Source organism: Chanodichthys erythropterus, chromosome 17 (assembly GCF_024489055.1).
Source record: "Chanodichthys erythropterus isolate Z2021 chromosome 17, ASM2448905v1, whole genome shotgun sequence".
Lineage (NCBI taxonomy): Eukaryota > Metazoa > Chordata > Actinopteri > Cypriniformes > Xenocyprididae > Chanodichthys > Chanodichthys erythropterus.
This window is the reverse complement of record NC_090237.1, coordinates 15,280,910-15,306,732: the sequence shown is the minus strand read 5'-3', so window position 1 is coordinate 15,306,732 and position 25,823 is coordinate 15,280,910. Positions and strand designations below refer to the sequence as shown.

Sequence of the window (25,823 nt, the reverse complement as noted above, 5' to 3'; positions counted from 1 at the left end):
AAATTTTAATAGTGAGAATAAATGAAATTACTAAAACAATTAAGCTCATAATTTATTCATGCAGCAATGCATGATGGGAGCCATGGATGAATTTTGATTGGTGGCTCCCAGAATGCACTGCAACATGCTTTATGATGGTCACCACTGTTGAGATTCACAGGATGATTCTTGATGTCTGTGTGTTTAAATGAGCTCTGCTTTTTCTTTTTTTTTTTAAATCCGAACTCTTAAAACAAAAAAAGTATTGTAAAAGCTGATCTTTAGCTGTAGAATCACAGTTCTGCTGTAATCAATAATGTAAATCTGACTCAAAGATTGGGCTCTAAATGAGTTCAGTGATTCAGATCAAATAATGATTTTGAAAAAACATAACCAACAACACCTTATCATCTTTTAACTTTGCTTGTCTGTTTGGTTTTAATGCAGTTAAAATTGCCCAAACAAAATCTAATATTAAAAAGTCAAGGATCAAGAGCTCAACTAAAACAAACCCTGACCTCGATGATGGTAACTTAAAAATAGTGATTTTCTCCTTTGGTGATTCTGCTTGTTATCATCAGGTGTCTTCAATAATGCTCAATCATCACTCAATTAATCACTTATTTATCTCATTAATGCTTCAGTGGGCGGAATAAAAATATGGCAGGACTTTTACTTTCTGACCCCTGGAATCTCCACCTCTGCCTCTCAGTGACTTTGGGTAAAGTGATTTGTTATTGATATTTGTTCATATTTTATAATAATTCGGTTGTTAGTTGATGCTGTTCAGTTAATAATGAAGGACAAAAATATATATTCTAGAGCACAAGGACCTACAATGAATATAAATTGTCCTATTATAGTGTGTCAAGACAAGATAAAAAAACTGAGCTGAGGTAAGTTTTTTTTTTTTTAAATCACAAGATATATAGTAATAATCTCATCTGATTCTCAAAATGTTGCCATAGCATGTAAATGCTACACATTCAACGATTCAACCATAATGTGTTTTCATCACTTTTATTAAGCATATGCATTATGAATTGAATAGTCAAGGATTGGAAATGATGAATTGAAAATAATTTTGTCCAGGATAAAGAATAAACATTATAATATTAAACATTAGTGTTCAAACATCTTTATCCAAGCTGAACTACAAGGCGACACACTTCAGCAGCTTCATTCACAGTGGAAGGAGTACTCGGCTTCTGACTGATCACCTGAAGGAAAAGAAAGATGTTCACATTCATACAACAATAGAAACCTGTACATGGAATAAATCTGAAAAAACACTGTGCATCACATGATCAAAACATTCAACACTGGCATATTAAATCTTACTTGTTTGGTAGTAATCGTACACTTTGACCACAGCTGGCTTGAGATTCTTCACTGGAAGAACCTGTTTCATTTGTAGCTGGTAATTCATTGGAATGTTTTGTGGGATCTGCAGGAGGAAACAAACTCATCAGTCATGGACATTATGAATAAAGTGTTTTTGAATCGACCTAATGACATAAAATCATATGAATGTTGCTGTTCTCTCACCTCCTTCAAATAAACAATGACATGATCATCTTTAGAATCGACTCGTTCCACAAGTAATGAGTCTGTTACAGAAGAAGTTCCAAGCTGTGGAGAAAAAGTGCTGGTTAATTTCTAAATAGTGAACTCTGGGAATGTTATAAATTTTGTGATGAATCACTCAAACGCACCATTGATGTATCAGCTGTGAATCCAGATAAGAGTTTAATATCCACAATGACCATGTTAGTTCTTTCCTGCAGACCATCATATCTGGAAAAGAGCAAATGAAAAGGTATGGTTCTTAAATTCCTCATACGGTAAATTTACAAATAAGCGAGAACAAAAGCCAGTATAATTAACAAGACGCATGCAGAGTTTTTATCACTCAAATTACTAATATTTCAATGATAAAAAAAAAAAATCTTGTTTTTCAAGTTAGTGTTTATTGTTGCAGTTTTAATTTCTGAGATATGTCATTTCAGTTTATATTGCTTTTGTGTTAAGATGTTAAAAATATTCAGTAAATTTTTATTTGTTAGTTAACGGGTAACACTTTAGAATACTGATCCTTCATTAATTAATAACTATACAGGAACAAGTGAGTAATGTATTATTAACACTCTAGTAACTACTATTAACTACACTGTTAGACCTTGCCGGGCTTTTTTACAGTAAAATACAGGCAACACTGCTGCCAGTGATTTACTTTTGATTGTACAGTTATTTACTGTAATCTACAGTTTGTTACTGTAAGGATACCATGAACTAAATTCAAACATGTGTTACCTCATTTCAATTACAGAAACCAACTGCCTCAAATTGTCTGACTGCTATTTAAATTTACAAACTAATTTTTATTGTATGTAAATAACATGAGAATATTATTACGATGAACTTATTTTGTTAGAGTTAAATAACAACAACATCTCTCGATCTTCTCCTGAACTTAAGCACAGGCTCTACTCTTCAGCACAATGGTGACCCAGAAATTTTTTGTGGGCATTTTGTGGGTGTGACTTTTTATGCTCACACCTTTAACCCTTTTAAACCCACAGGAACATCCTCAAGTGTCCACTACAGAGTAAAAGAAACATTGACGCTGTGTTGCAGTGAGATAATTAAGTTAATATTTAAGTGATGATTGAGCATTAATGATGAACACCTGCTGTTAACAAGCAGAACCACTGAAAAGAGGAACAAGAACAGAATAAATATGAGCAGAAACTACAACTACGAGCAGAACTACTACTGTCTTCCAGCCATTACATATTATTACACTTATTTCTACCAGTTTAACTTTATTTCTACAGAAGATCTTATTGAGAATCAACAAAAGATTAGATGCTGATGTTTTGTTGAAAATGTTTGGTTTGATGTTACCATCGAGGAGATCAGCGTTTGCTTTAGTTGAGCTCTTTACCCATGATTTTTTATACATAATTTTTTTTCTTTTTTTCTTCTGGCTGCTTAAACTACTTTTGCAAGTCATATTTGTTATGGCAAAAACAAATGTGGAGGAAAAGTTATTGAGTGTTGGTAGTTATGTATTGGTGAAGACATAATAATCAAATAGTCTCTTTGTTTTATTACATTATTAACAGAGTAAAAAAATGTATTATCACTGTGAAACTGCAAAAGCTCCAAGAACAATCAGCTAAAACGAGTTTACTTTTACACACCATGAACAAAAAACAGCTGTAGCGTTATTTAGACACACACAGATATCAAAAAATCAGCACATCAATCTCAACAATGGTGGCAATAAAAAAGGATCATTCAGCTGTATAATGTATTCATGCTGCAGTGCATGCTGGGAGTTTTGTACTATGCTGGCATCCAGCATGCATTGCAACATTAAACGTTTGGATGTCACCACTGTTGAGATTCATATTCTGATTGTTGATGTCTCTGCTGTGCAAGATATGCAGAAGCTAGAAATATTTTGTGCATTGTAAGACTTATATATTCTCCTAAATAATTGATTGCTGGCTCTTATGCTGTTGAATCACAGATATAATCAATAAAGATAAAATACCCATTTATTCAAAGACTAAACACAGAAATAGATCAGTGAACTAATCAAGTCCAAGATGATTACAGGAAAAACACCTGATCAATTTCATGTTGGTTTTTTCCTGCCATAACAAATGTGTTTTATAAACACTCAGTTACAGCAGCCAGAGAAAGCTAATGTAAAAGAGTCAAGAGCCCAACTAAAGCAGACACTAGTCACCACGATGGTGACTGCAAACTTCAATACATTTTTATTTTCAATAAAACATCAACATCCAAATCTGCTCATTCTCAACAAGAACTTCTGTACACGTATGAAAGAAATAATGTCAAACTGGTTTGTGAACTGGTTTCACACTCAGTGTGGCTGAAGTCAGTTGTAGTTCTTGTGTTTCTGCTCGTCTCATTTTTCCGGTCTTGTTTCTCTGTACTTCAGTGACTCTGCTAATCAGGTGTTCATCAGTGTCTGAATTCACTGACTTCTTTTTATTCACTCAGTCAAGTGGACTATATTAATGAACTAATGTAGGGAATAGTGAATGAGGATATAGGGTGTGATTTAGAACACAGCCTGTGAGTGTCGACTTTGAGCAATGTTAACTCACAGTATATACCTGTAGGCTACTTTCTCGAAAATGACAAATATTACCCAGAATGGATTGTTTTCTACAGTATATTATTCTTTTAATGGAAAATGTTTTTTTACTCTCAGAATTTGGCCGTTTTTCTACAGCAAGGTCTAACAGTGTAACAAGAAACTGAATTAGTAAGTAATAGTGCTCAGTTGAAGGTGGTAGTTCACTATTAGCTAATCAGTAACTACTGTTTTTTCATTCCTCCCAGAAAACTACTAAGAACTACTAGATACAGGTTCATAATTAACATGAATGATGCATAATGCATCATTACTTAAACCTAAAAAATTTACAATGACTTCAGTAGTTACTAGAGAGTTATCATGTTTCTCACTGTAGAATACTGATCCAAATAATTAGTAATTCCTTCTGAAGGATTTGGTAATATGATGATCTTCACTTTAGAATTAAATAATGCATTGTTAATAATGCATTACTCATTAATGTGTTAATAATGCATTACTCATTTGTTCCTGTGTAGATATTAATTAATGAAAGATCAGTATTCTAAAGTGTTACCAGTTAAAGTTAAGTCATAATCATGCAATCTTTTGACTGGAATACAAATTTTCTTACTTGACAGTGAAGTTCAAAATGAAATTTTGTCCCAATGATTTGCAATCTCCCTCAATCTTAGCTTCAATGCTCAATGTTTTAGCTTCAGCAGGAGTGGGAATGTTGTAGAACTGAGCCATCTGAGAGATTCAACACAAACAAAAACACATTCATAAATCATCTCACAGCACAATAACCATAAAATGTCAAGAGAGAAAGTGAGTGTGAGTAAATGAAGCTGAACACTACAGACCTGCACAGACACACAGGTCGAGCCCTTCACTTCAATGCTGTATTTGGCTGGAACGTTCTGCAGCTGCTTCTCCTGGTACAGTAACTTGTTGTCCTGATTGACCTCAAAGTGGTGAGAGTCTCCTGCTGACTGTACAGTCACTGTGCTGGAGCCGTCAGAGCTGAACACTTTGGTGGCGTACAAAGACAGAGCCTGAAGAGCCACCACTGTGTCCTGGGAAATAATGAGTTCAGTAATGTCACTTTTACTCATTCACACCAGCACATTCAACAATACTGTGTTTTATTAGAGTAGTTTGAGTAACCTGTGTGGAGGAGAATCCTCCATAGGCATTCTGCTGCTTCACAAGCCAGCTGACAATCCTGTTAGCATAGCCCAGATCAGCTGTAGTGACTGAATCTGCAGTGAGAACAGCTAGCAGCACATATGAGCTGATCTCCACTGCCAGAGAATCAGAGTCATCAGCAGATGCAGACTGAGACCAGTGGAGAAGAGACCCTTAATGACAAAAGACACAAGAGTAACTCAATGAGCATGACAAAAAACAATAGTACTGTCATAAATGATGACAGAAAGTCATCAGAAACAAACCTCTTACCGTCTGAAATAGCAACATCCTCCAGTTTCTTGAAAAGCTGCTGTCGAGTGTCCGTGTCTCTAGCCAGACTGAAAGTGTAGGTGAGCAGAGCAGTGGTGTAAATGTTTTTGACATCCTCAATGACGGACCTCAAGCATGACAAAGCTTTACTGACGACAGGATCCTGTGACAAAAACAGAGAAACAGACGCTGTGAGTGTCATTTTTCTATGAGTTTATATTGTGTTTCCTGTAGATGAACTTACAGTGACTGGAGTTTCCAGTTCAAGCAATGATGCAGTAATGTAGGCAGTCATGGTCACATTATCATTCACTCCACCCTGGAATATACGAGAAATAAAGGATAAATAAAGCACTCAAACTAAAGAGTTAGTTCACCCAAAAATGAAAATTATGTCATTTATTACTCACCCTCATGTCGTTCTACACCCTTAAGTCCTTCATTCATCTTCGGAACACAAATTAAGATGCTTTTAAGATTAAAAAATGTGACTACAGTGGTTCTACCTTAATATTATAAAGCGATAAGAATACTTTTTGTGCTGCAAAATAACGACTTTTCAAAAATATCAAGGGATGGCCGATTTCAAAACACTTCTTCAAAGATTTACTAATCTTTTGTTTCGAGTTAGTGGTTCGGAGCACCAAAGTCACGTGATTTCAGTAAACGAGGCTTCATTAAGTCATAAGAGTTTAGAAAAATCCAATAGTTCATGTGACTTTGGCAGTTTGATATGCGATTCGAACCCCTGATTCAAAACAAAAGACTCATAAAGCTTCAAAGCAGTGTTTTGAATTTGACCATCATAATGTTGAAAAGTTATTATATTGTTTTTTGGTGCACATCATGTATTCTCGTTGATTTATAATATTAAGGTTGAACAACTGTACTCACCTGAGCTGTTTTAAATATGTTTTTAGTACTTTTCTGAGCATCTGAAAGTGTTAATGATCTTGCTGTCAACAGAGGCATCACTAATTTATTTTAATTTGTGTTCTGAAGATAAACGAAGGTCTTACAGGTGTGGAACGACATGAGGGTGAGTAATTAATGACAGAATTAAAATTTTGGGGTGAACTAACCGTTTAAAGGAAAGTTTATCTAGACAGTATCTTTACCAACCTACACTTCACCCAAAAGGCCTGTAGGTGGCACAAAGATTTAAATTTAACCAACTATGATAACTTCGTTAGATGGTAAATCAATACAAAACATGGTTTTGGTGAGCGCTTTGTAACATGTATTCACATTACATTTTAAAGCAACACAATTCGTTTGCAATAAGAAATACCAGATTCAAATTGCCTGGCAAATTCGTAAAGCAAAGAAAAATAATTTCTAGCTGAACAACTATGAAAACTGGTAAAACCTTTAGGAACTTCAAAAGATAAAACAGCCAAATTCCTAATATTACTTCCAATATTTCCAAATTATGTTCATTTTCATAGAGCGGGCCAATATCGTGAGGATTATTTAAAATCAATTGAGAGAAGTAGATATCGTTATCGTGATAAAATATGATTAATCGTGCAGCCCTAATTTAATTTAATTCGACTTGACATTTGATATTCAACAGTATCCTTGACATTTATTCAACAGTGCTTTGATCTGCCTGCATTGACACTATTCTTTAAAAGGAAAAATTATATACCAATTATCAATGTAAAGCTGCTTTGACACAATCTGCATTGTAAAAAGCGCTATATAAATGAAGGTGACTTGACTTGACTCGACAAACTTGATGTTGGCTTGAGAGAGTCTAAATATTTTACAAAAAAAAAAAATAATAATAATATTTTTTTTTAGTTTTCTAAACAGTTACCAGGCCATTTCTAGGTGGTTGCTATGGTGTTCTGGATAGACAGAGAGAGAGAGATACAAAGATAGAAGTTGACAGACCTTCATTCTGTTGTTGAACAGACTTCCCTGTTGGAGAAAACAGCCGTCTGAATCCCGTCTGTTTATTAACCATTCCTTTGCACTCTGAATAATTTGTGGATCAATAAATATGTATTTCTGTGCTCTGCCAAAAGACCTCAGGACAAAAGCAGTCAACCTGGTGGCGTGGAAGATATAATTAAAAAATGTCATCAGGTGTTTCAATGAATTCCAATCATCATCAATCACAAAACAAATAATTGAATTTAGAGACACATTTTTAAAATGTGTTTTTTGTACCATCCTCTCAGGTTTATTATTGTAGATTACCTTGATATTATTTCTGATTAACAAAAGTAATAGTGAAAATATATTTACCATGTATTCCCATCACCAGAACCAAATGTGCTGTATGATCCATCAAAATGCTTGTAGTTCATTTGTCTCTGGTATCCTGTTTAGTGTGATAATGGTTAACACTTCAACAGCTTGTTTGGGTTTACTCAATGTGTCTGATGATTCAGCTTTACTGAATGACATTCAGGTGTGTTGAAAAATGTGTAGTTTGATAAACCATCTCAGTATTTTCTTATTCTTAGTATTTTCTTGACATGATTTATGTCTCTCACCGCTCTTCAGGAAGCCGGTGGCTCTCTCTCGGATGGCTGAGGTGAGCTGCTCCGTGTTCTCCAGATACTGTAGAATGTAAATATTGGGAGAAAGAACAGCCATGTTTTGTTCTCCACAGCCATACGGCATCTGTAATAATCCGTGAAGATTCCTCAGTGCCCGACCCAATATGTCTCCTATAAACCATACACAAGTTAAAATACATTTTATATTCCAAACCCAATCTCCTAATTTCTGCTTGTATTTGTAAATGTTACCAATGACTGAAACAGTGGATCTGGCTGATCCCTCTATCACATCTTTAGGAAGAGTCAGATCCACTTCCTCTGAGAGACTGTCTCCTATGAACCAGAGAGACAGAAACACACATCAGTGATCAGCTGAGTAACACTTTATAATTAACATTCTAATATCATCTGTGCAGTCCCAATAATAATAATAATATAATCACAAGCAGGAGTTATTGAGATTCACGCACTTTGGAAAATGGGAGAAAATAGCCACAATTCAGCAGAGAATAGTTTGGATACTGTATATTTTAGCTCCCTCTACTTGTACTCAAATTTGGTGTGTACTCAAAATGTGCAATATGCAATGTGTACTAATTTTAATAAAGTTGGAGTTTGTGTTTAGAATATAAAGAGCCAATTAGTCTTTACAGACTGTATGACAAACATATTGATGAGTCAGAAAACCCCCAAAAAGGGTTCCTTCATCATCAGTGCTTGTACACCAAAATTGATGAAATATTTGCAGACAAACCATTTGGACATAGTAACCAGCTGTGAGTCTCTGTCTTTTCAGTTCCTTCAGCCTGCAGCATAAAACAATCACATCAACTCATCATACTGATATGAGCAGCATTAGGATCACGGATAAATGATGTCTGAAATCTGTTTGACGTGCGCTGACCTGTACAAGCAGACTTCGTGTGACCGTGTCAATGCGTCCTCTCTCTGGGACGCTCACAATCTCATTGTCACACACAGTCTGGGACGCCTCTGCCTCTGCACTGACTGTAATATTCAAGACTCCTACAACACAAGACATGTATGTGAAGATACAACAGACACAAACACTGAGAAACAATGATTCAGACTGGAAAACTCACCAAGAACAGAAGGAGTGACGATCCATTTGAAGGTTTTTCTTCCATTAGCACATAGACAGGATGAATACTGATCATCAGAGGAGGCTTTGAGAGTGTAGTCTGAGGAAGGAGCTGGAGTCACTTTAACCTGTCAATCAACCACACATGATTAGTGGCATATTTGATATGATTTGATCAGACTGAGTGTGAAATCTCACCATGATGCACTTGGACAGATAGTTGAAGACAGTGGCCTTCAGCTCAAAGATCTCCCCACGGATGATGGAGTAAGGCAGAGAGAGCTCCAGGAAGAAGGGCTGGAAAACTGTCAGCTGAGCAGGAGGAGCCAGACCCAGACCTTCAGAGGACAGACAGAAGGCCTCCGTCTCCCATGAGGTGATGGTGTCAGGAACCGTGACAGGAACCTGAACTGATCCAGAGTCCCTGTGGAGGAATTACAACAATAGGTGTATCTGATTCTGACTCAGGCATTTTTCTTGTAATAACATTCAGCACACACAGAATCTGCAAAGTAAGCAAGGTATTTTCTGTCCTGTGGGTGTGAGGGGAGATGATGTATTAAAGATAAGTAATAAGATAAATATGATGGTAAATGTACTGATGATGCTTCACACACCCCACTTCAGCAAGTTGCCAGATCCACGTTTCTGGAAAGATGGTCCGAATCGTCTTTGCTGGAGAATCTCTGTCGGTGTTACCAAAATCACCAATTTGTGACATCACTGCTACTGGAACATGTTGACGATACATCACTGGGAAAAAAAAGTGTTATTTTGTCATTTTAAGTGATATGTACTGTATGTGAACAGCATGTCAAAATATCTAATTCTACACTGTAAACAATCAAAAGTTGAGAACTTAAAAGTTTAAGGCAACAAACATCAGCAGATTTTTTAGTTCTCAACTTCTTGTATTCAGTTTATGCAACAAAAAGTTGAGAAAACTCAAAAATCTCCTACAAAAACAAGTTGAGAAAACTCAGAAATCTGCTGAAGTTTGTTGCCTTAAACTTTTAAGTTCTCAATTTTCGATTTTTTACAGTGTAGTATATACAGTCATAAGTTAACATCAAACAGAATGCAGATCATCATTTTAATACACATTATTTTATTTTGATATACAGATTTATTTTAGCGTTGTCATAGTTTTCTAGTTTTAGTTTATTAGTTTTTATTCAGGGGTCAAGCCCTAAAAGGGCTGTTGTATTATGGAGCTGGAAATATGACAAAATGATGTGAATTGTGTAAATTTGAATTATAGACAAGTGTCATTTAACAGAACTGAATATTAAGTGTCATTTTATATAGTTTTGAATTTGAATTTTTTAAAACTTGAATCCTGGACATTTGATATTTAACAAAACAGAATTTTTATTATGGCATAATTTTCTACATTTGTATTTTCAAAATATTCACTTCTTAAAAATGCTATTTTTCTCTTATTTTAATTGGATAAATGGAGGGAAGATAATGTGCCATTACTTGTACTGTGTTTCATATCACACACCTCAATGGTTTCCTCCAATGTCTTCACCGTGTGAAAAGGGTTCATTGCATCAGCCAAATCCAGCAGTAAATATTTTAAGTAAATGTTATTTAAATAGTATGTTGGAAATGCACGTTTGTCTAGCCTTGTCTAGATTACTCAGGATATGACGTGCAATATGTAATTATACAAAATATGTTTTTGCTACAAATCCAAATTAAGTGAGCTACTCAAATTATCCAAGTAAATTAACAAACAAAGATTTATTTATATTTTTTTTTTCTTGTTACACTTACAGTCTCAATTATTCATCTTTATCAGTGTTCTTTCAACTTAATTTTGATTTAAAATTCATAATTCAAGGAACGTTGATTTGTAACATTCCAAGAACATAAAAATGTCTAGTTTCCTTAATGTTAGTAGAATGTTATATAAAGGTTAGTTTGATATTCATGAAACATTCTTGCAGTGTTCCTGAAACACTCCAAAAACAGCATTACCAGCTTCACTTATTACTAACCAGATTAACTTTATTTCTGTCAGACGTCTACAGAGGTTCTCACTGAGAATTAACAGAGTTTAGATGTTGATGTCTTATTGAAAATGTTATAAAAATTTAAAGTTTTTTGAATTTTAGAACAATGAATTTGGTGTTTCGAATTAGTTCTTCATGTTAAAAACGTGAAGCTGTATATTAAGAAGTGAATATTTGCAGTCTAAGAATTCAGAACAAAAAATACACTGTTTGAAAATACATATGTAGTGCCACAAAGTACATATGTATGCCATAAAAAATTTCAAGTTTGTTAAATATCAAATGTCCAGGATTCAAGTTTAAAAAAATTCAAAGTCAGACAGCTGCCTTCTAACAATCTGAATCCTTAGTTAGAAATGCTTTGAACAACGCAGAATGTCAGTGGAGAAAGGCATATAGTTCATCATAACAATCGTGTTTGTAGTTTGTAATGTCTCTTCCTTCAAATTTTGCCCAATTCTTATGAAAATTGTCTCAGATTAACTTTTTGGACAGATCAGCACAGAAATGACTGAACAGATTTTTTTTATTCATCTTTGTTCAAAAGCTACGATGTTGTGAACTTAACAATGTTGATCTAAAATTGGTTCAGAGGCTTTATCGGCCAAACTTTGATCAATCGAAATGAAAATTGGTAAGTTTCATCGGAACCATTATCTGATGGTCCATGCCAAATTTGGGAACAGCGCCATCTACAGGTTATGAGATATGAAAAATGGCTATTTTTTAAATCAGAAAATCATGATCTTGGTGTCTATGGATTCCTTGTGTCATGCCGAATCCGAGGAAACCGATCGGATGAAACATCAGTTCGCCATTTTGACATAAATTGCAATATCTTTTAAATAATTTGACATATAATCACAAAATTAGGTAGGGATCATCGACAGCATGTCCTGAAGGTGCATCAGAAGTTTGAGCACAGCTCCACCTAGTGTTCCAGAGATTTTTGCACAAATGCTTTTAACTTGAAAACATTGTCCAAATTTCTGTCGTTTCGTTACCTGATTTATGTTGATTCTGACGATGTGTCATATGTCATTTTCCCTCAGTGTGCCTGCCCGCCATATTGAAGTAAATGAAAAATATTTTCTTCGCTGCTCCACCAACAAATTTTGTCCAATTTTGTCCAAAATCTGATCAGATTAACTTTGGACTGAGTCACACAGAAATGATAGAATGGATATTTTATATTTGTTGACTTACCCTAGTTAGCTTAGCATGCTATCCAGTTGCTATTCTTTCTATTGTCACTCTTCATCTTTCAGGTAAACCATAAATTACATTAGCATTAAGTTAGTTTAGCGTGATAATCTGGTAAATTTGGTTAATATGCTAAGTAAAGCCCTTTTTTTTTTAACTCATTCTCACACAGAAGTAGTGCAAAAGTTGCTTCTTTTCCAGACATTGTCTCTTTCTGAGAATGATCTCATCTGAACTTATTAAAAATAACATGCACTGCATTTATATACAAAATCTGCATTTTGGGTTTATCCTCGCTTGAATCACTGAACCCCAGCAGTACACTCTCAGAAAATAAAGTACAAAATTGTACCTTTAGGGGTACAATGATACAAAGGTACAAATTTGTACCCTTGTGATTTGTACCTTAAGAGACCAGTTTGGTACCTTTGGAGACAATTTTGTACCTTTATTTAACAGTACAAAAATTGACCCTTCAAAAAGGGGACAAAATTGGATTTGACAGCGTACAATCGTTGACTATAATGAGATGTATATATTTCACACACACACACACACACACACACACACACACACACACACACACACACACACACACACACACACACACACACGCTGAATTAAAATCAGAATTTATTAAAACCTTTTAATTTTCACATTTTACAACATTTCATTTTAAACAAATTTTTAAACACTCCATATGATATCTTGCCGGGTGTTAAAAACTGAACACTGAAGCAGTGTTAAAGTTAATGAGATAATTGATTGATGATTGAGTGATGTTTGAAAATTAGTGGTGACACCTGATGTTAATAAGCAGAATCACTGAAGAAACAACAAGAGAAAAAGAGAGAGACACAACTAAAACTGACTTCCAGCCATTAAACATTACACTTATTGTTAACCAGTTTGATCTTAAGCTGCGTTCACGTCACCTTGTATTTACCGGAATCTTGAAATGACAACACGTGACGTTATATTCGGAGCTGTTCACGTCCTTTTGGTCCTTGAACTGGGAATTATGCGTTTCCATGGCAGCACTGTCAACGCCTAAATTAATCTACAGCTGTCAGGTGGTACAGCGCGGCCACGTGGTATATCTGGGAGCTTTCAGAAAACTCCCAGCTTACAAGCTGTAATTACGAGCTCTACGAGGACATGAACGCTTTTTACAAGCTAGAATCTCGTAACTACAGGAATTACGAGGCCACGTGAACGCACCTATATTTCTGTCATACATCAACAAAAGAGAATTAACAGATGTTTAGATGTTAATGTTTTAATGAAAGGTTAGTATGAAGTCACCATGATGGTGAAAAGCATTTCCTTTAGTTGGGCTCTTGACTCTATTCTCTATTCTAACTCATGTTTGCTTTTATTTTGCTGTTGTTTTGTTGTGACAGTAGCTTGTTTTGTGATGTTCAGAGTTGATCTGTTTGTCAGTATTTTGTATTTATCATCACCGTTCTTAAGAATCAGATGCTGATTCTTGATGTCTGTATGTGTTTAAACACTGAAGCTTCAGTGCATAATGTATTATTTAAAAAAAAAAAGTAAAATCACAGGAGTACAATCATTAATACTAAAGCTACACATCAAGCACACGGCCAGAGATTTTGACTCTAAACTAAAATCATTATATGGTAACCAGATCATATTTGCTCTGACCATAACAAATGTGCTTTATAAACACAAAGTTTGAGCAGCCAGAAAATAATTCATATAATCAAAGGTAAAGAGTCAAGAGCCCAACTAAAGCAAACGCTGACCTCTTTCATGGTGACTTGAAATGAAACGTTCAATAAAACATTAATTAACACATTTTTTCTCTCTTTCCTTTAATTATTCTGCTTATTAACATCAGGTGTCACCACTAATTGTCAATCAATTATCTCATTAACTTTAACACTGCTTCAGTGTTAATTTTTAACACCCGGCAAGATGGCCTCATATGGAATGTTTAAAAATGTGTTTAAAATGAAATGTTGTAAAATGTGAAAATGAAAAGGATTTAATAAATTCTGATTTTAATTCAGCATGTATGTGTGTGTGTGAAATATATACATCTCATTATAGTCAACGATTGTACGCTGTCAAAGCCAATTTTGTCCCAAATTTTGGTCAGTTTTTGTACTGTTAAATAAAGGTACAAAACTGGTCTCTTAAGGTACAAATCATAAGGGTACAAATTTGTACCCTTGAGGGTACAGCCCCAGTGACAAGCCATTGTACCCCTAAAGGTACAATTTTGTACTTTATTTTCTGAGAGTGTAGGTGAAAACATGTCGTCCGAGTGGCACACAGCGATAAGCAACAAGCATGTGATCTAAAGGTTGTGGGTTTAATTCCTGCCAGGTACAGCTTTATAAAAGTGTGTGTAATGTTGTTACTTTGATTCATTTTGAGTTCATTCCCACCTTTACTTCTGAAATCAGTTTTTCATACACATTCTATTTCTGCTGTTTCGCCCTGTATCGCTGCTTGCAGCTATTTTAATTTTGGACTTTAAGACTGCCAACATTAATACATTAATTTTAATTTACAATTATATAGTTATATAGTTAAGTTTTTGTTACCCATAATAACACTGATTTAAAGTTAACTAATAAACGCAAAAAAAAAAAAAACATTCCTACTACATCACTATAATTGTAAAATTGTAACAACACAAATTAAACATTAAACTAAAATTACAAATTAAACAAACTGAACATATTTTATTTATATAATATATATATATATATATATATATATATATATATATATATATATATATATATATATATATATATATATATATATATATATATATATTTCATAACAAACACCTACAGTACATAGCTTAGATTGCAATAACAGTATATGTACCTATGTCATGGTATCGGTGATACATCAAGCCTCTGTATGACAGACACTGAGGGACTCGCACAACCAAATTTGTTGCCATCTTCAATCCCACTCTCTGTTAAATGGAAATTCAACTTACTTTTAATTGTCAGCATAATCAAGAGGACGTTTTTATGCATTTACTTACTCTTACTCATTTACTTACATATACATATATGTGATCAGATATGGTACTGCATGTGTAATATACTGCAGATATATTTACTCATGCAGCATAAACACAAATATATGAAGAAATGTATAATTAATATATTTCTTGTATTTAATTACATTATAAACATTTAGTGTTTTTTAAACTGGTTAAGAAAAGTACAAGAACACCAGCATGTACTAATGAGCCTAACAAAGAAACTATCACTGTGCTGCAGAAAGCACAACCATTACTTTTTAAATAAAGTAATTACAATAACAATTGTTTCTGGCCAATTATTAACCTAACCACAGGGTCTACTCTTCAGCACAATGGTAACCCCAAAAACTCAGACATACCAGAAAAACTTTTAAATTCCAGAATAATAGAACATTAAACACTAGTATATCTCCCCCATTATTAATATTGAGCAAAACACATGAAAAAACATTTAATTTTAGCATTTACATTTAAAGTCGGAAGCAAAGCATGCTGGGAACTAGAAAACTGTTGTAACCACTGAATGAGTTACAGTGTGTATAAATGTGTGTACATACAATCAAATCTATATGGGAACATGTATGTGTAATATATGTACACAATAAAAGATTAAACTTTATGAATATTACATGTAATGCTTATTTTGTCTTCATTTCTGTGTTTCATGTGTATCAATATATAGCCATAAATGGTCAATGCATATATTGCAGTATATTGAAAAATATAAGCACTAGTTTCCCATACATGGAAATCTATTATGTAATGTATTATGCATTATATTTTGCAATATATTCCCATATATTTTTGTTCCATAAGGGATACTCTCCCAATCATTATCTACTGCACTGCCACACAAATAATCCAACTGTTACCTTTAAGGATTCATAGGTGTTGTCTGTCGGCACAGCTCGACGGGGTCTCACATGCAGACACTCCAGATCATCTCCAACACTATAAGGATAATCTGACCCCGATTTCACTGGCAGCAGGTTGAAGATCTGTGACATGTTCACACACTATCAGTATGATTTCTAAATAATTCAAGTATTTTCAATAGCAGTAATAACTAAAAATCTCTTATCATAAGATTCATTCCCACAATGAAGACACATTTAATCAATACTAAATCTTAAAGCATCTAAACCTTGTCAGTATCCAGGCGTTCTCCTGACTTCAGGATCAGGACGCTCTGATCTACAGCACTGAGGCCGCACAGTGAACCAGGCTGAGCTGAGAGATGGAGAGTGTTTTTCTCACCAGGAACTGCTTTAGCAGGAGAAAACTGCAGAGACACCTGTGACATACAGTCAATAGGGTTTATTTTAGATTTGAGTCAGTAATACAGTTTAAAGAGGCTCATTTCTAAAACTACAATACATACCGTGTTTTTGAAACACTTTTCAGTGTCGAAATTTTTGCTACTAGCAACAACATTTTCACTGGGCAGAACACAGTACACCAGAATCTGCATAACTGGAGCCAGATCTGCACTAATAGACAGTTTGAATGACATTGTGCCACTTGCTACTCCATTAGAAGATTTCACTTCAACCTTCTCATATCCATGATGAACGATCACTCCTCTGGACAAGACCTGAAACAGACAGATGACACTCTGATAACAAACTGACTAATGCTGCCAATGAACACTTTTAAACAAAAACATGTCTGTAATAATGTACATACTGCACATGTTCTCACCATATAGACAATGTCCGTTTTGAAGTCTTCAATTGTCTCTCCAACAAAATAATACTTGATGGTGGCTTTAAACTCAGAGTCACACTTTAATGGTTGCTCAGTATTCTCTATAATCAGTTCACTTAGTGTTGGATTGTATGGAGCGGCAGGCTGGAGAAGCTGAACTGGTTTTATATCCGCAGAGATGTAAGGCGTGTTGTAGCCATAATAACGGACCTCTGGATAGACACTTGCCTGGATAACAAAGAATCAAAAATAACTCATGCAATTGAACTCTTCAGGGAACACAAAAGTAAACTAAGTGAATACAAACTCTCTTACAATCAGATTAATATCACTTTCAGAATGACTGGACGTATTAAAAGAGAAGCTGGCCAGTCCATCACTGTCTGTAGTGAGATTTAGGAGCAGTTTTGGGGACCAAGTGTGACCCTCCATTAGATAAACCTCTTTGTATTGAATAGGTGCGCCTTTGAAATTTGAGAGTTTGATCTGTTGAAAATATGATTTTAAAGGAATAAATTAAGAAATAATTCTGTACATATCAATGGTGTTAAACAGAGACAAACTGATTTTAGACTCACTTTTCCTTCTATAACTGATCCATGTTCATATGTTTTGGGCAGGTCAGTAAATGTGACTTTACCAATTTCATAATTGAGAGATACAGATTCAGATTTGGTCATGGTGATCTCTGTAAATAGTAAAAAAACACCAAAATAAATATTTATTCAAATAAAAGTAGAACGTCAAAAATGAGAAACTCAAGAAATGTATGTAACGTGGATCAGATCAAATCCAACAGTTCCTTCACCTGTTCCTTCTTCTGTAACCATTGCCTCAACAGCAAGAGAATTCTGAAGACTGTCCTTTAGTGTGGCGTTCAGAAAGACTGATGCATTTAAGGTATGGACGGCACAGCCTGTCTTTTTTATCTAATTATAATGAATGAACACAAACATAGCATATTAACTAAAGAGTGGTTTAACTGGATAAATGGAGGAAAGATAATGTGACATTACTTGTTCTGTGTTTCAATTCACACACCTCAATGGTTTCCTCTAAACACACTGGATTGGTGTGATGTCTTTGGTAGGACAAGTTTTTACGACACACTTTCACCCATGATTTACCAGGTACAGGCTGTCCGTAAGTGTATCTGTGAAAACGATACAATCAACTGATCTACAGCCCAGGGTTCAATTCAGCAACTATATTAGGATGAGGGTTACAGTAATTAACTGACACCAGAGTTAAAAAAAAAAAAAAAAAAAATGAAGAAGAAGCAAAACAATTGAATAAAAGTAACTTAATGGTGCCAAGAATGAAAGAACACACTGCTCTCTTAATGCAGGAAATAAAATAAAGCACTCACTTTCCGCAAACCTCAATTATCAGTTCCTCTTCTTCAATGCTGACTTTATTTGGGCTTTTTACAGTAACTTCAAATTTGGGCAAAACTAGAAGCCAGAAATTTATTAGTAGTCAAATAAGATATTAATATACAAACATATTATTGAAATTCTTCCCATGCAACACTGCAATCGTTTGTTTTTATGACTTACCATATTTTTTCACCTCAAAATCATGTGAGATCATCCTGTCACTAATAAAAGCCTTCAGTTTGTACATGCCTTGACGGGCCTCTGGGTTTAATTCATAAGAACGCTGCAAAATCCATCTTGTTGAAGAAACATTTGTCCATTGACCAATCCGGTTACCTTGACTGTCCTGTTTAAAACCAAAGACACAGTTCAGATATTTAGTTCAGCTACTCATAACCTGACTATCAATGAAGAAATGTTTAATTAGCCTTCTGAAAATACAATAATTGCAAACATAAAAGATTTTCTATAGTGTTAATAAGATTTAAAAGGTGTGTTAGTTGTGACTGTACAGAAGGTTTTGTGTTTTTACCTCAAGAATCACTGAACTATACTGTAAAAGAGCAAATATTAATTAAAGATTAAAAGCCACGTTTATTTATTAAATGTCTATTTATCAATGCAAGAGAAAACAAACATCAGACCTGCTGATCAAGGGGTGCAAAATTTGTATCCATGGTAACAACTCGGAAGTTCACTGTAAAATATAAATGTGTATTTAAAAAAAAATAACACTTACAGTCAGTATTTCACTCCTGTAAATGAGCGCACTGTGTGTGAACATAACCATACCAGACAACTATTATCACATGTAATGATCTATAGCAGGAGTATCAAACTCCTGGAGGGGCCACAGAGTTTAGGGACCATTTACACAACACTTCTTTCAACAAGAAAAAATATTTTGGCTGTTCATTTACATGACAGTCATCCTTATCTGCTTTCCTTATCTTTTCTTCTGATCACCTTTTCTGTTTACAAGTTTGTAAATCCATTGAACTGTTTACTTCATACTCTTTTACAATCTGCTGGTTTGTGCAACATTTGTCATTTTTGACCTATGGTGCTACATCAGCTTACTGCATGATATTAACATGCTTTACTTAATGTATTTATGTTGTATCAGCTGTGATCAGGGTTTAGATGTCAGTGACACCAGCATTATTTACTGAAGTTTAACCTTTGAAACATTCACAGCTCACCTGTCTGTCCTGGAAGATAGATGGGTTTATCAGTCTGGATAAAGGTCAGAGGATGGTAAGGCTTGAACATGACTTTTCTCTCTTCAGTCATCTTGAAAGTCTCTCCCTGAAGTTCGACCTTCATTTTCTGCACTGATTCTGCTTCGACCAGAGGAGCCTGATGAGAAATAATATGTTTTCACAACCTGCCTTCACAAACATTAGATGCATTATGACTAAAATGTAATTATATGTTCATAATAATGTGCTAATGGAAGACCTTGAAGTTAAAGCAGCGATGAAACTCTTCCTCAGCTTTCTCCTGCAGCAGTAAAGTGCTCTGGTCACCATGAACCAGATGAATGTTCATGACAAGGCTTTCATTGGGATTGAGAAGACTTGCACAGAATTTGGCCTCAGATCCCGACTCAATCACTGCAGGAAACGTCACCATGAAAGATCTGTCCAGAGACAATGATCATACAATATTGTTTGAGATAGATAGGTTAGATACACTTAAAAATTAAGTGGGGGTGAAAATCAATACAGTTCATTTGCTATTGATCAACTGAGAAGTGTGAATACAAGAGCAAACTGTGTAATGAAGTCTGGTGACTTTATTACTTTTCATGTTTATTCAGAACAATATTGCCCTTAAAAATACACTGTCATTAATTATGAATGATCTTATATCTTAAGTTGTCTTTCAATCAGCAAACCTCTACTGTGCAAAACAGATCAGTTAAATAAATACAGGAGAAATAATCAAGACTTATTTTACACAATGACTAATGGTATACTAATAATTGATCACACTTAGATTCATTGTTAGTAATTTATTTTGGTACCAGAACGTTAAATTAAATTTACTGGAATAATTTTGCTATTCAAACAAACACAATAGTGAATAACGGCCTTCCTCAGTAGAAATTAAAAAATAAATTTAAAAAAAACTTACGGTCTTGATGTTTGTCCATTAACACAGATCAGGAGGAAAGAGAGCAGAAGGAGATCTTTCCAACAGCAGCTGAAATTCAGAGCCATGATGAGGAGCGATCATCCAGGTCATGAGATGAACTGGACCGTCTCTTTTAAAGGGACTCTCATGCTAAAGGAGGTCCTTCAAACATTATGTATTGATCATCTGATTAATGATTCATCTATGTAGGCAATGCAGTTCAAAAACCTGTGCCATATGCAGTTTGTTGTTTTGTCCAAAAATTCATTTGTGGTGAGTTTAAGTGGGTTCAGTTCAAGTAAAGACATACAAAAGCTTTACTCTTGCACACATTAGAATAAACATTCAGTTCATTATGAATGTTCCTGACCACATAATTCAGAGTTGAACTTAAAGGTTGCATGTTGAAATATTCAAGCATTTAAATATTCTAAATAGTAATTTTATTTGCAGTCAAATGAGAAGTTATGGACTTCAATTCCTAGTAGTCAATAACATCCAAGAAATCATCTTCTTTAAAGTACATATAAGTGTACATGAGATCTTCTGAACAAACTCCTACTCTTATCCTCATCTACAGAGAAATGGTCAGCTACTGACCTTTAACTCTGTGTAGACAAATAGTGGGCCAAGACAACTGATAATACATCAAACTGAGTGGGAGAGATACTGTAAGCTGCTGTTTGCATTTGTAAGTTCTCTGTCTACTGCCTACACAATACGACTAAACATGACTACTGAAAGTCACCTAAAATCTGTTGTGTAAAATTAAATATGCTGCTACCTGAGATTATATGCTATAATTACTTCATGTCCTAAACAGATGTTCAGTGGCATAGGTTTCATATGTAATATTTCAAGACAGAACATTAAATATTTCTGAAGTAAATGTTAAATTATCTTTATCTCTGGAGAAAAAAAAAAAAAAAAGTCTGGCCTCCATACTCATTGCACTCATCTTTCTGAGCAATCATTCCTGTATTGGTTTAGTGATTATTTTGAACCTTGTTCTGTTTATCTCCACTGCAAATTTTAGATTAGTATTTTGGATCTCTCTTCTGGTTTTGACCCTGTTTCTGATGTATTCTGGCATTAAAGAATACTTTACATCAGGGATTTAATCTTTTCAGACACATGGACCTCCTAACCACACTCTCAATCAACCCTGGGACTCTAAATATAAAAAAAAGCTAGATTTTCAAATGAACTTGGTAATGTTGTAACGACTGAGACAAATCAGACACATAATAATTTGTTACATTTAACAAATAATTTTTAAGGCCCACTCTTAGTAATGAAACATCCCCTGAAAAGAGTCACACTGTAATTCCTTCATTCCATCTCGGAAGAAAAAAGCAACTTTACCATCACTGAACAGGCAACCATCAGCTCTTCCTTCTTCTCTGCATCTTCTGTTTGCCATTCTGAAAAGCCTTATCAGATGGCATGATCTACACCCAGCCATGTGCTTACCCATAGAGAGAGAGAGAGCTCTCTCTTAACCAAACTGAGTCAAATTAACTATGCAAATTCATCACAACTTCTTCATTCAACGCGGAAGATATCGATTGAAACTCATTGAAATCCTTCTTCAGGAACTTCACAAACTGCTTCCACTGCAAAGGCCATGCAAGTATCGCACATTTAATGACGTGCTTTGAAAATAATAAGCTGATGGTTATTTTCATGAATAACTCTTTTTGATAGCTTCATTTCCTATTTCCCTTTCGGTTTCATTCTGTCACTTTCCATTATACCCATGTATGTGTGTGTGTGTTTGTTAGATTAGTTGTGTTTGTGATTTAGTTAATAAACCTGTGCACAATACATATTTGGTTCTGATTCTCTGCTTGCAACAAAGTAAATTGAATGATTCCTGGTCTTATTGCACACTCCAAATGCTGTACATGCTAAGAAATAATTATTTTTCGGTGGCCATGAAAAGTACTTTTTCCTTAAAATTAATAAATAATTAATAACTAACAATTGATTGCTGGACGAACGGGTTAGTTGTTTGTGGTATTAATTTTGCTACATCAAGTTAATTCTATTAACTGATCCAAATTTTCATAATAAATAATACCAAGTTATGATTATTAATATTTCCCTTGAGGTAATTTGCTACAATGTCTTCTGATTGGCCTGCAGTTGTTATTGTTTTTTTGTTTGTTTGTTTGTTTCTTGCAGCTTATACAGCCCAGTGCTGTTACAGAAACAAGTGTTATATTTCATGCACCAATTCAGTGGTATCTGTATGTATGTCAGATAATATGTATAATTTGGGTGCTAATCTATAAATGGATCTTTAAGAGCATTGACTAACATTATTTAATAGTTCACCCAAAAATGAAAATTTGATGTTTATCTGCTTACCCCCAGGGCATCCAAGATGTAGGTGACTTTGTTTCTTCAGTAGAACACAAATGATGATTTGTAACTCCAACCGTTGCCGTCTGTCAGTCAAATAATGCTAGTGGATGGGAACTTCTACTATAAGAGTAAATAAAACATGCACAGACAAGTCCAAATTAAACCCTGCGGCTCGTGACGACACATTGATGTCCTAAGACATGAAACGATGAGAAACCGAACAGTATTTATATAATTTTTTACCTGTAAAACACCACTATGTCCAACTGTGTTCAGCATTCGCTTAGTGAGGTCTGATCGCGCTCTGAAACGGCAGTGATGTCTAGAGGTGCGTTCCATCATAAGGTGCGTTCCATTCGACCATAAGTGCACTGCGAAGTGGACTTCACAGGGTATTTCGCCATCTTAAGTGATATTCCATTCCGAAGGGAGCGAACATGTTCAGTTCGAAGGGCACTGCGAACGGCATATGGAATAAGGGAACATCGATACATCGCTTGACAGGAAGTAGAGAGGTAAAATTACCAAACTGTCATTGCGCACCGCGTCACCAGTCAAAACTACGATGAAGCAGAGCAGTTGAAAGAGTTTAACGGCTCTCTGGTTTTGAGTATTCATATGTAACCCAGTAGAATAAAATTCTACAGGTATTGAGTTTATTTCACTTTATTTTATTTTGTTCTTGCTCAGAGCTAAAATGTGAATGGAATATACCACTCTAAATATTGCTGTATAAAATGTGGGTGTGTATGCCGTTAAGAACACGAGCATATATCAGATTTGATTATCATACACATGTGGAAAACATATGGTGTACTGCAAGTCTGTGAGGCCCCCCCGCAAAGAATGAGATGGGGCCCCTCCCACAAGCAGTGATGTCATGTGTTAAAATTTGTTGTGCACCTGAGTCCATCACCCCCACAGTTTACAAAAACTGATTTAACAGTGAATCATGTGGTGAATTATCATTGTATTGTTTCATTTGATGTTATTATCGAATAATATTATAGCCTAGCCTATATAATAGGCCTGTATAATGTTTAGTGATTTTGATATCGCAGACTAAAATACCGGCAGGAATAAATATTTAGGCTAATTTCCTCATTTAAACCAAAGGAGCGCCAAGAGAACGGATAACAGCCGCAACGAGCCGCAATGAGCACTGGCCATGATTTCAGAAACAACACATTCCAGCGGATAGATCGCCTCTTATTTAACACAGACCTACACATTTATTATCAAATGGAGATGTTTCTTTCTTTTAGGTACAGTTATTCGCCGAGTTTAAATTAATTTTTGAGACGTTTCAGAAAGATTCTCGCAGAGAGACAGCTGAAAGCGCACCCTGTTTTTATTTATTGTATTTTACAAAAGTAGCCTACTGTCACGATCACGTCTGTTCCTGTCACATTCCGGACTACATTTCCCATGATCCTCCATTGCTCATCACCTGCACTCACTTCACAATCACTCCACACTAATCACCACACCCAGCTGCCACTCATTACCAGGACTATAAAGGACTGTCACACACACCACCTCACTGCGAAGTCTTGATTACCCAGTGTGTCATTTCTGAGCGTTTCCTTGTTTCCTGTCTGCCTGTGTTTGATCTTGCCTGTTCCTGTTTATTGACCCGTTGCTGCCTGCCCTGATCTTTGCCTGTCCATTGACTAAGACTCTGCCTGTTCCTCACTGTTCCTGTTTGTTCCTGTTTTGACCCTGCCTGTACGACCACTCTCACTTGTAAATAAATGCTGCTCTTGGATCTCCTGCCTGAGTCTCCATTCATTACACCTACACAGTGTTGTTGTTATTGTGAGCGTAAATATAAAATAAAATGTAAAAAAAGTAGACCATTTGTAGCCTTGCATTAATCTAGGCTATCGCCAAAAATGATGGAAGGCCTGTTTTAAGTTGTTTCAGCTGTCATGAGGAAAAAGTCCATCAGAACGTGCCGACGCGTTCGTCAGCCAGAGGGACAAAAATGTAACCAATTTAGTTTCATATTTATATTTAAATATTGGGCTATAGCCTAATATTATTATTTTTTAAATGTCACCTATGTTGATTATGAAAAGTGAATAGCATGAAGGATGCGCAATGTCGGGAGACATGCAGTGGGTCAGACATGAGTTTGACCACTTCATTAAGTTTTGTTTTATAGTAAGTCTTTCTTTAAAGTGAATTTCATTTTGTAGAAATTGTATCTTAATTTCAATCAATGTTTCATCAACCAATTGCCTATATTTAATAAATAGGAAGAAAACCAAAAACGTCGGGTGTGAAATGGATTGAAGTGCGTAACTAACGAACCCATGTTTCCGCGGCCTTTAAATAAGGCTGAAGCAATAGACGTCTTTCTGTTTTTATTACATTTCTTTATTACTTTATTACATGTCTTTATTACTTAATTAATTGATAAGATATTTTTGGTCTAACAATATATTTTAGCTGGTCTAAATTTTAAGTTAGACAAAAATTTGCGTATAGGCGTATAGGTTCCCTTCTAGACAAGCGCGTAAAATGCTGTTTTGGCCGCAAATTTTCAGTAATTTCGATCGGTGTTTCAAATGATGTAGGCCTAAACTAAATTCATGTAGTTACAGTAAAAGAATAAAGAAATAAATAGACTTATTGGCTAGGTTACATTTGGAAAAAAACTTCAGACATTCCGGTAGCTGACCATTAGCAGAGCTGGCAATGGGGTAAATACGTTTGGGCAATATATAATAATATAAATAACAATAATAATGTCTCAGCAAAGACCGAACATATTTATTTGTCTC

The 25,823-nt window shown here is 35.0% G+C and overlaps 1 protein-coding gene across 1 annotated transcript; it reads right to left on the bottom strand.

The window, feature by feature from the left end:
- Positions 1-1,008: 1,008 nt before the first annotated feature.
- LOC137004490 (alpha-2-macroglobulin-like) lies at positions 1,009-20,789 on the bottom strand. The gene is made up of 34 exons (XM_067364863.1): positions 20,665-20,789; positions 19,987-20,167; positions 19,728-19,884; positions 19,170-19,222; positions 19,058-19,078; positions 18,706-18,871; positions 18,516-18,600; positions 18,188-18,299; positions 17,955-18,075; positions 17,725-17,834; positions 17,462-17,632; positions 17,141-17,374; positions 16,821-17,033; positions 16,584-16,733; positions 16,312-16,437; positions 15,271-15,364; positions 9,796-9,931; positions 9,377-9,602; positions 9,180-9,306; positions 8,981-9,102; positions 8,831-8,882; positions 8,326-8,409; positions 8,068-8,244; positions 7,817-7,892; positions 7,460-7,616; positions 5,805-5,879; positions 5,561-5,723; positions 5,267-5,460; positions 4,963-5,175; positions 4,731-4,849; positions 1,695-1,776; positions 1,528-1,611; positions 1,321-1,426; positions 1,009-1,199 (listed from the first exon to the last, which is right to left on the bottom strand). Exons 1-34 carry the CDS (start codon positions 20,748-20,750, stop codon positions 1,159-1,161), a joined length of 4,314 nt encoding a protein of 1,437 aa, XP_067220964.1. The 5' UTR covers positions 20,751-20,789; the 3' UTR covers positions 1,009-1,158.
- Positions 20,790-25,823: the final 5,034 nt, after the last annotated feature.

What these genes read in the sequence shown, in the direction of transcription:
- LOC137004490 (XM_067364863.1), bottom strand. Translation starts at nt 20,750, where the DNA reads ATGGCTCTGAATTTCAGCTGCTGTTGGAAAGATCTCCTTCTGCTCTCT. An exon ending in ATCTGTCCAAGTGCATCATG is followed by an intron (nt 9,307 to 9,376) that starts GTGAGATTTCAC and finishes GTTGATTGACAG; the next exon opens with GTTAAAGTGACTCCAGCTCC. An exon ending in CGTCACTCCTTCTGTTCTTG is followed by an intron (nt 9,103 to 9,179) that starts GTGAGTTTTCCA and finishes CTTGTGTTGTAG; the next exon opens with GAGTCTTGAATATTACAGTC.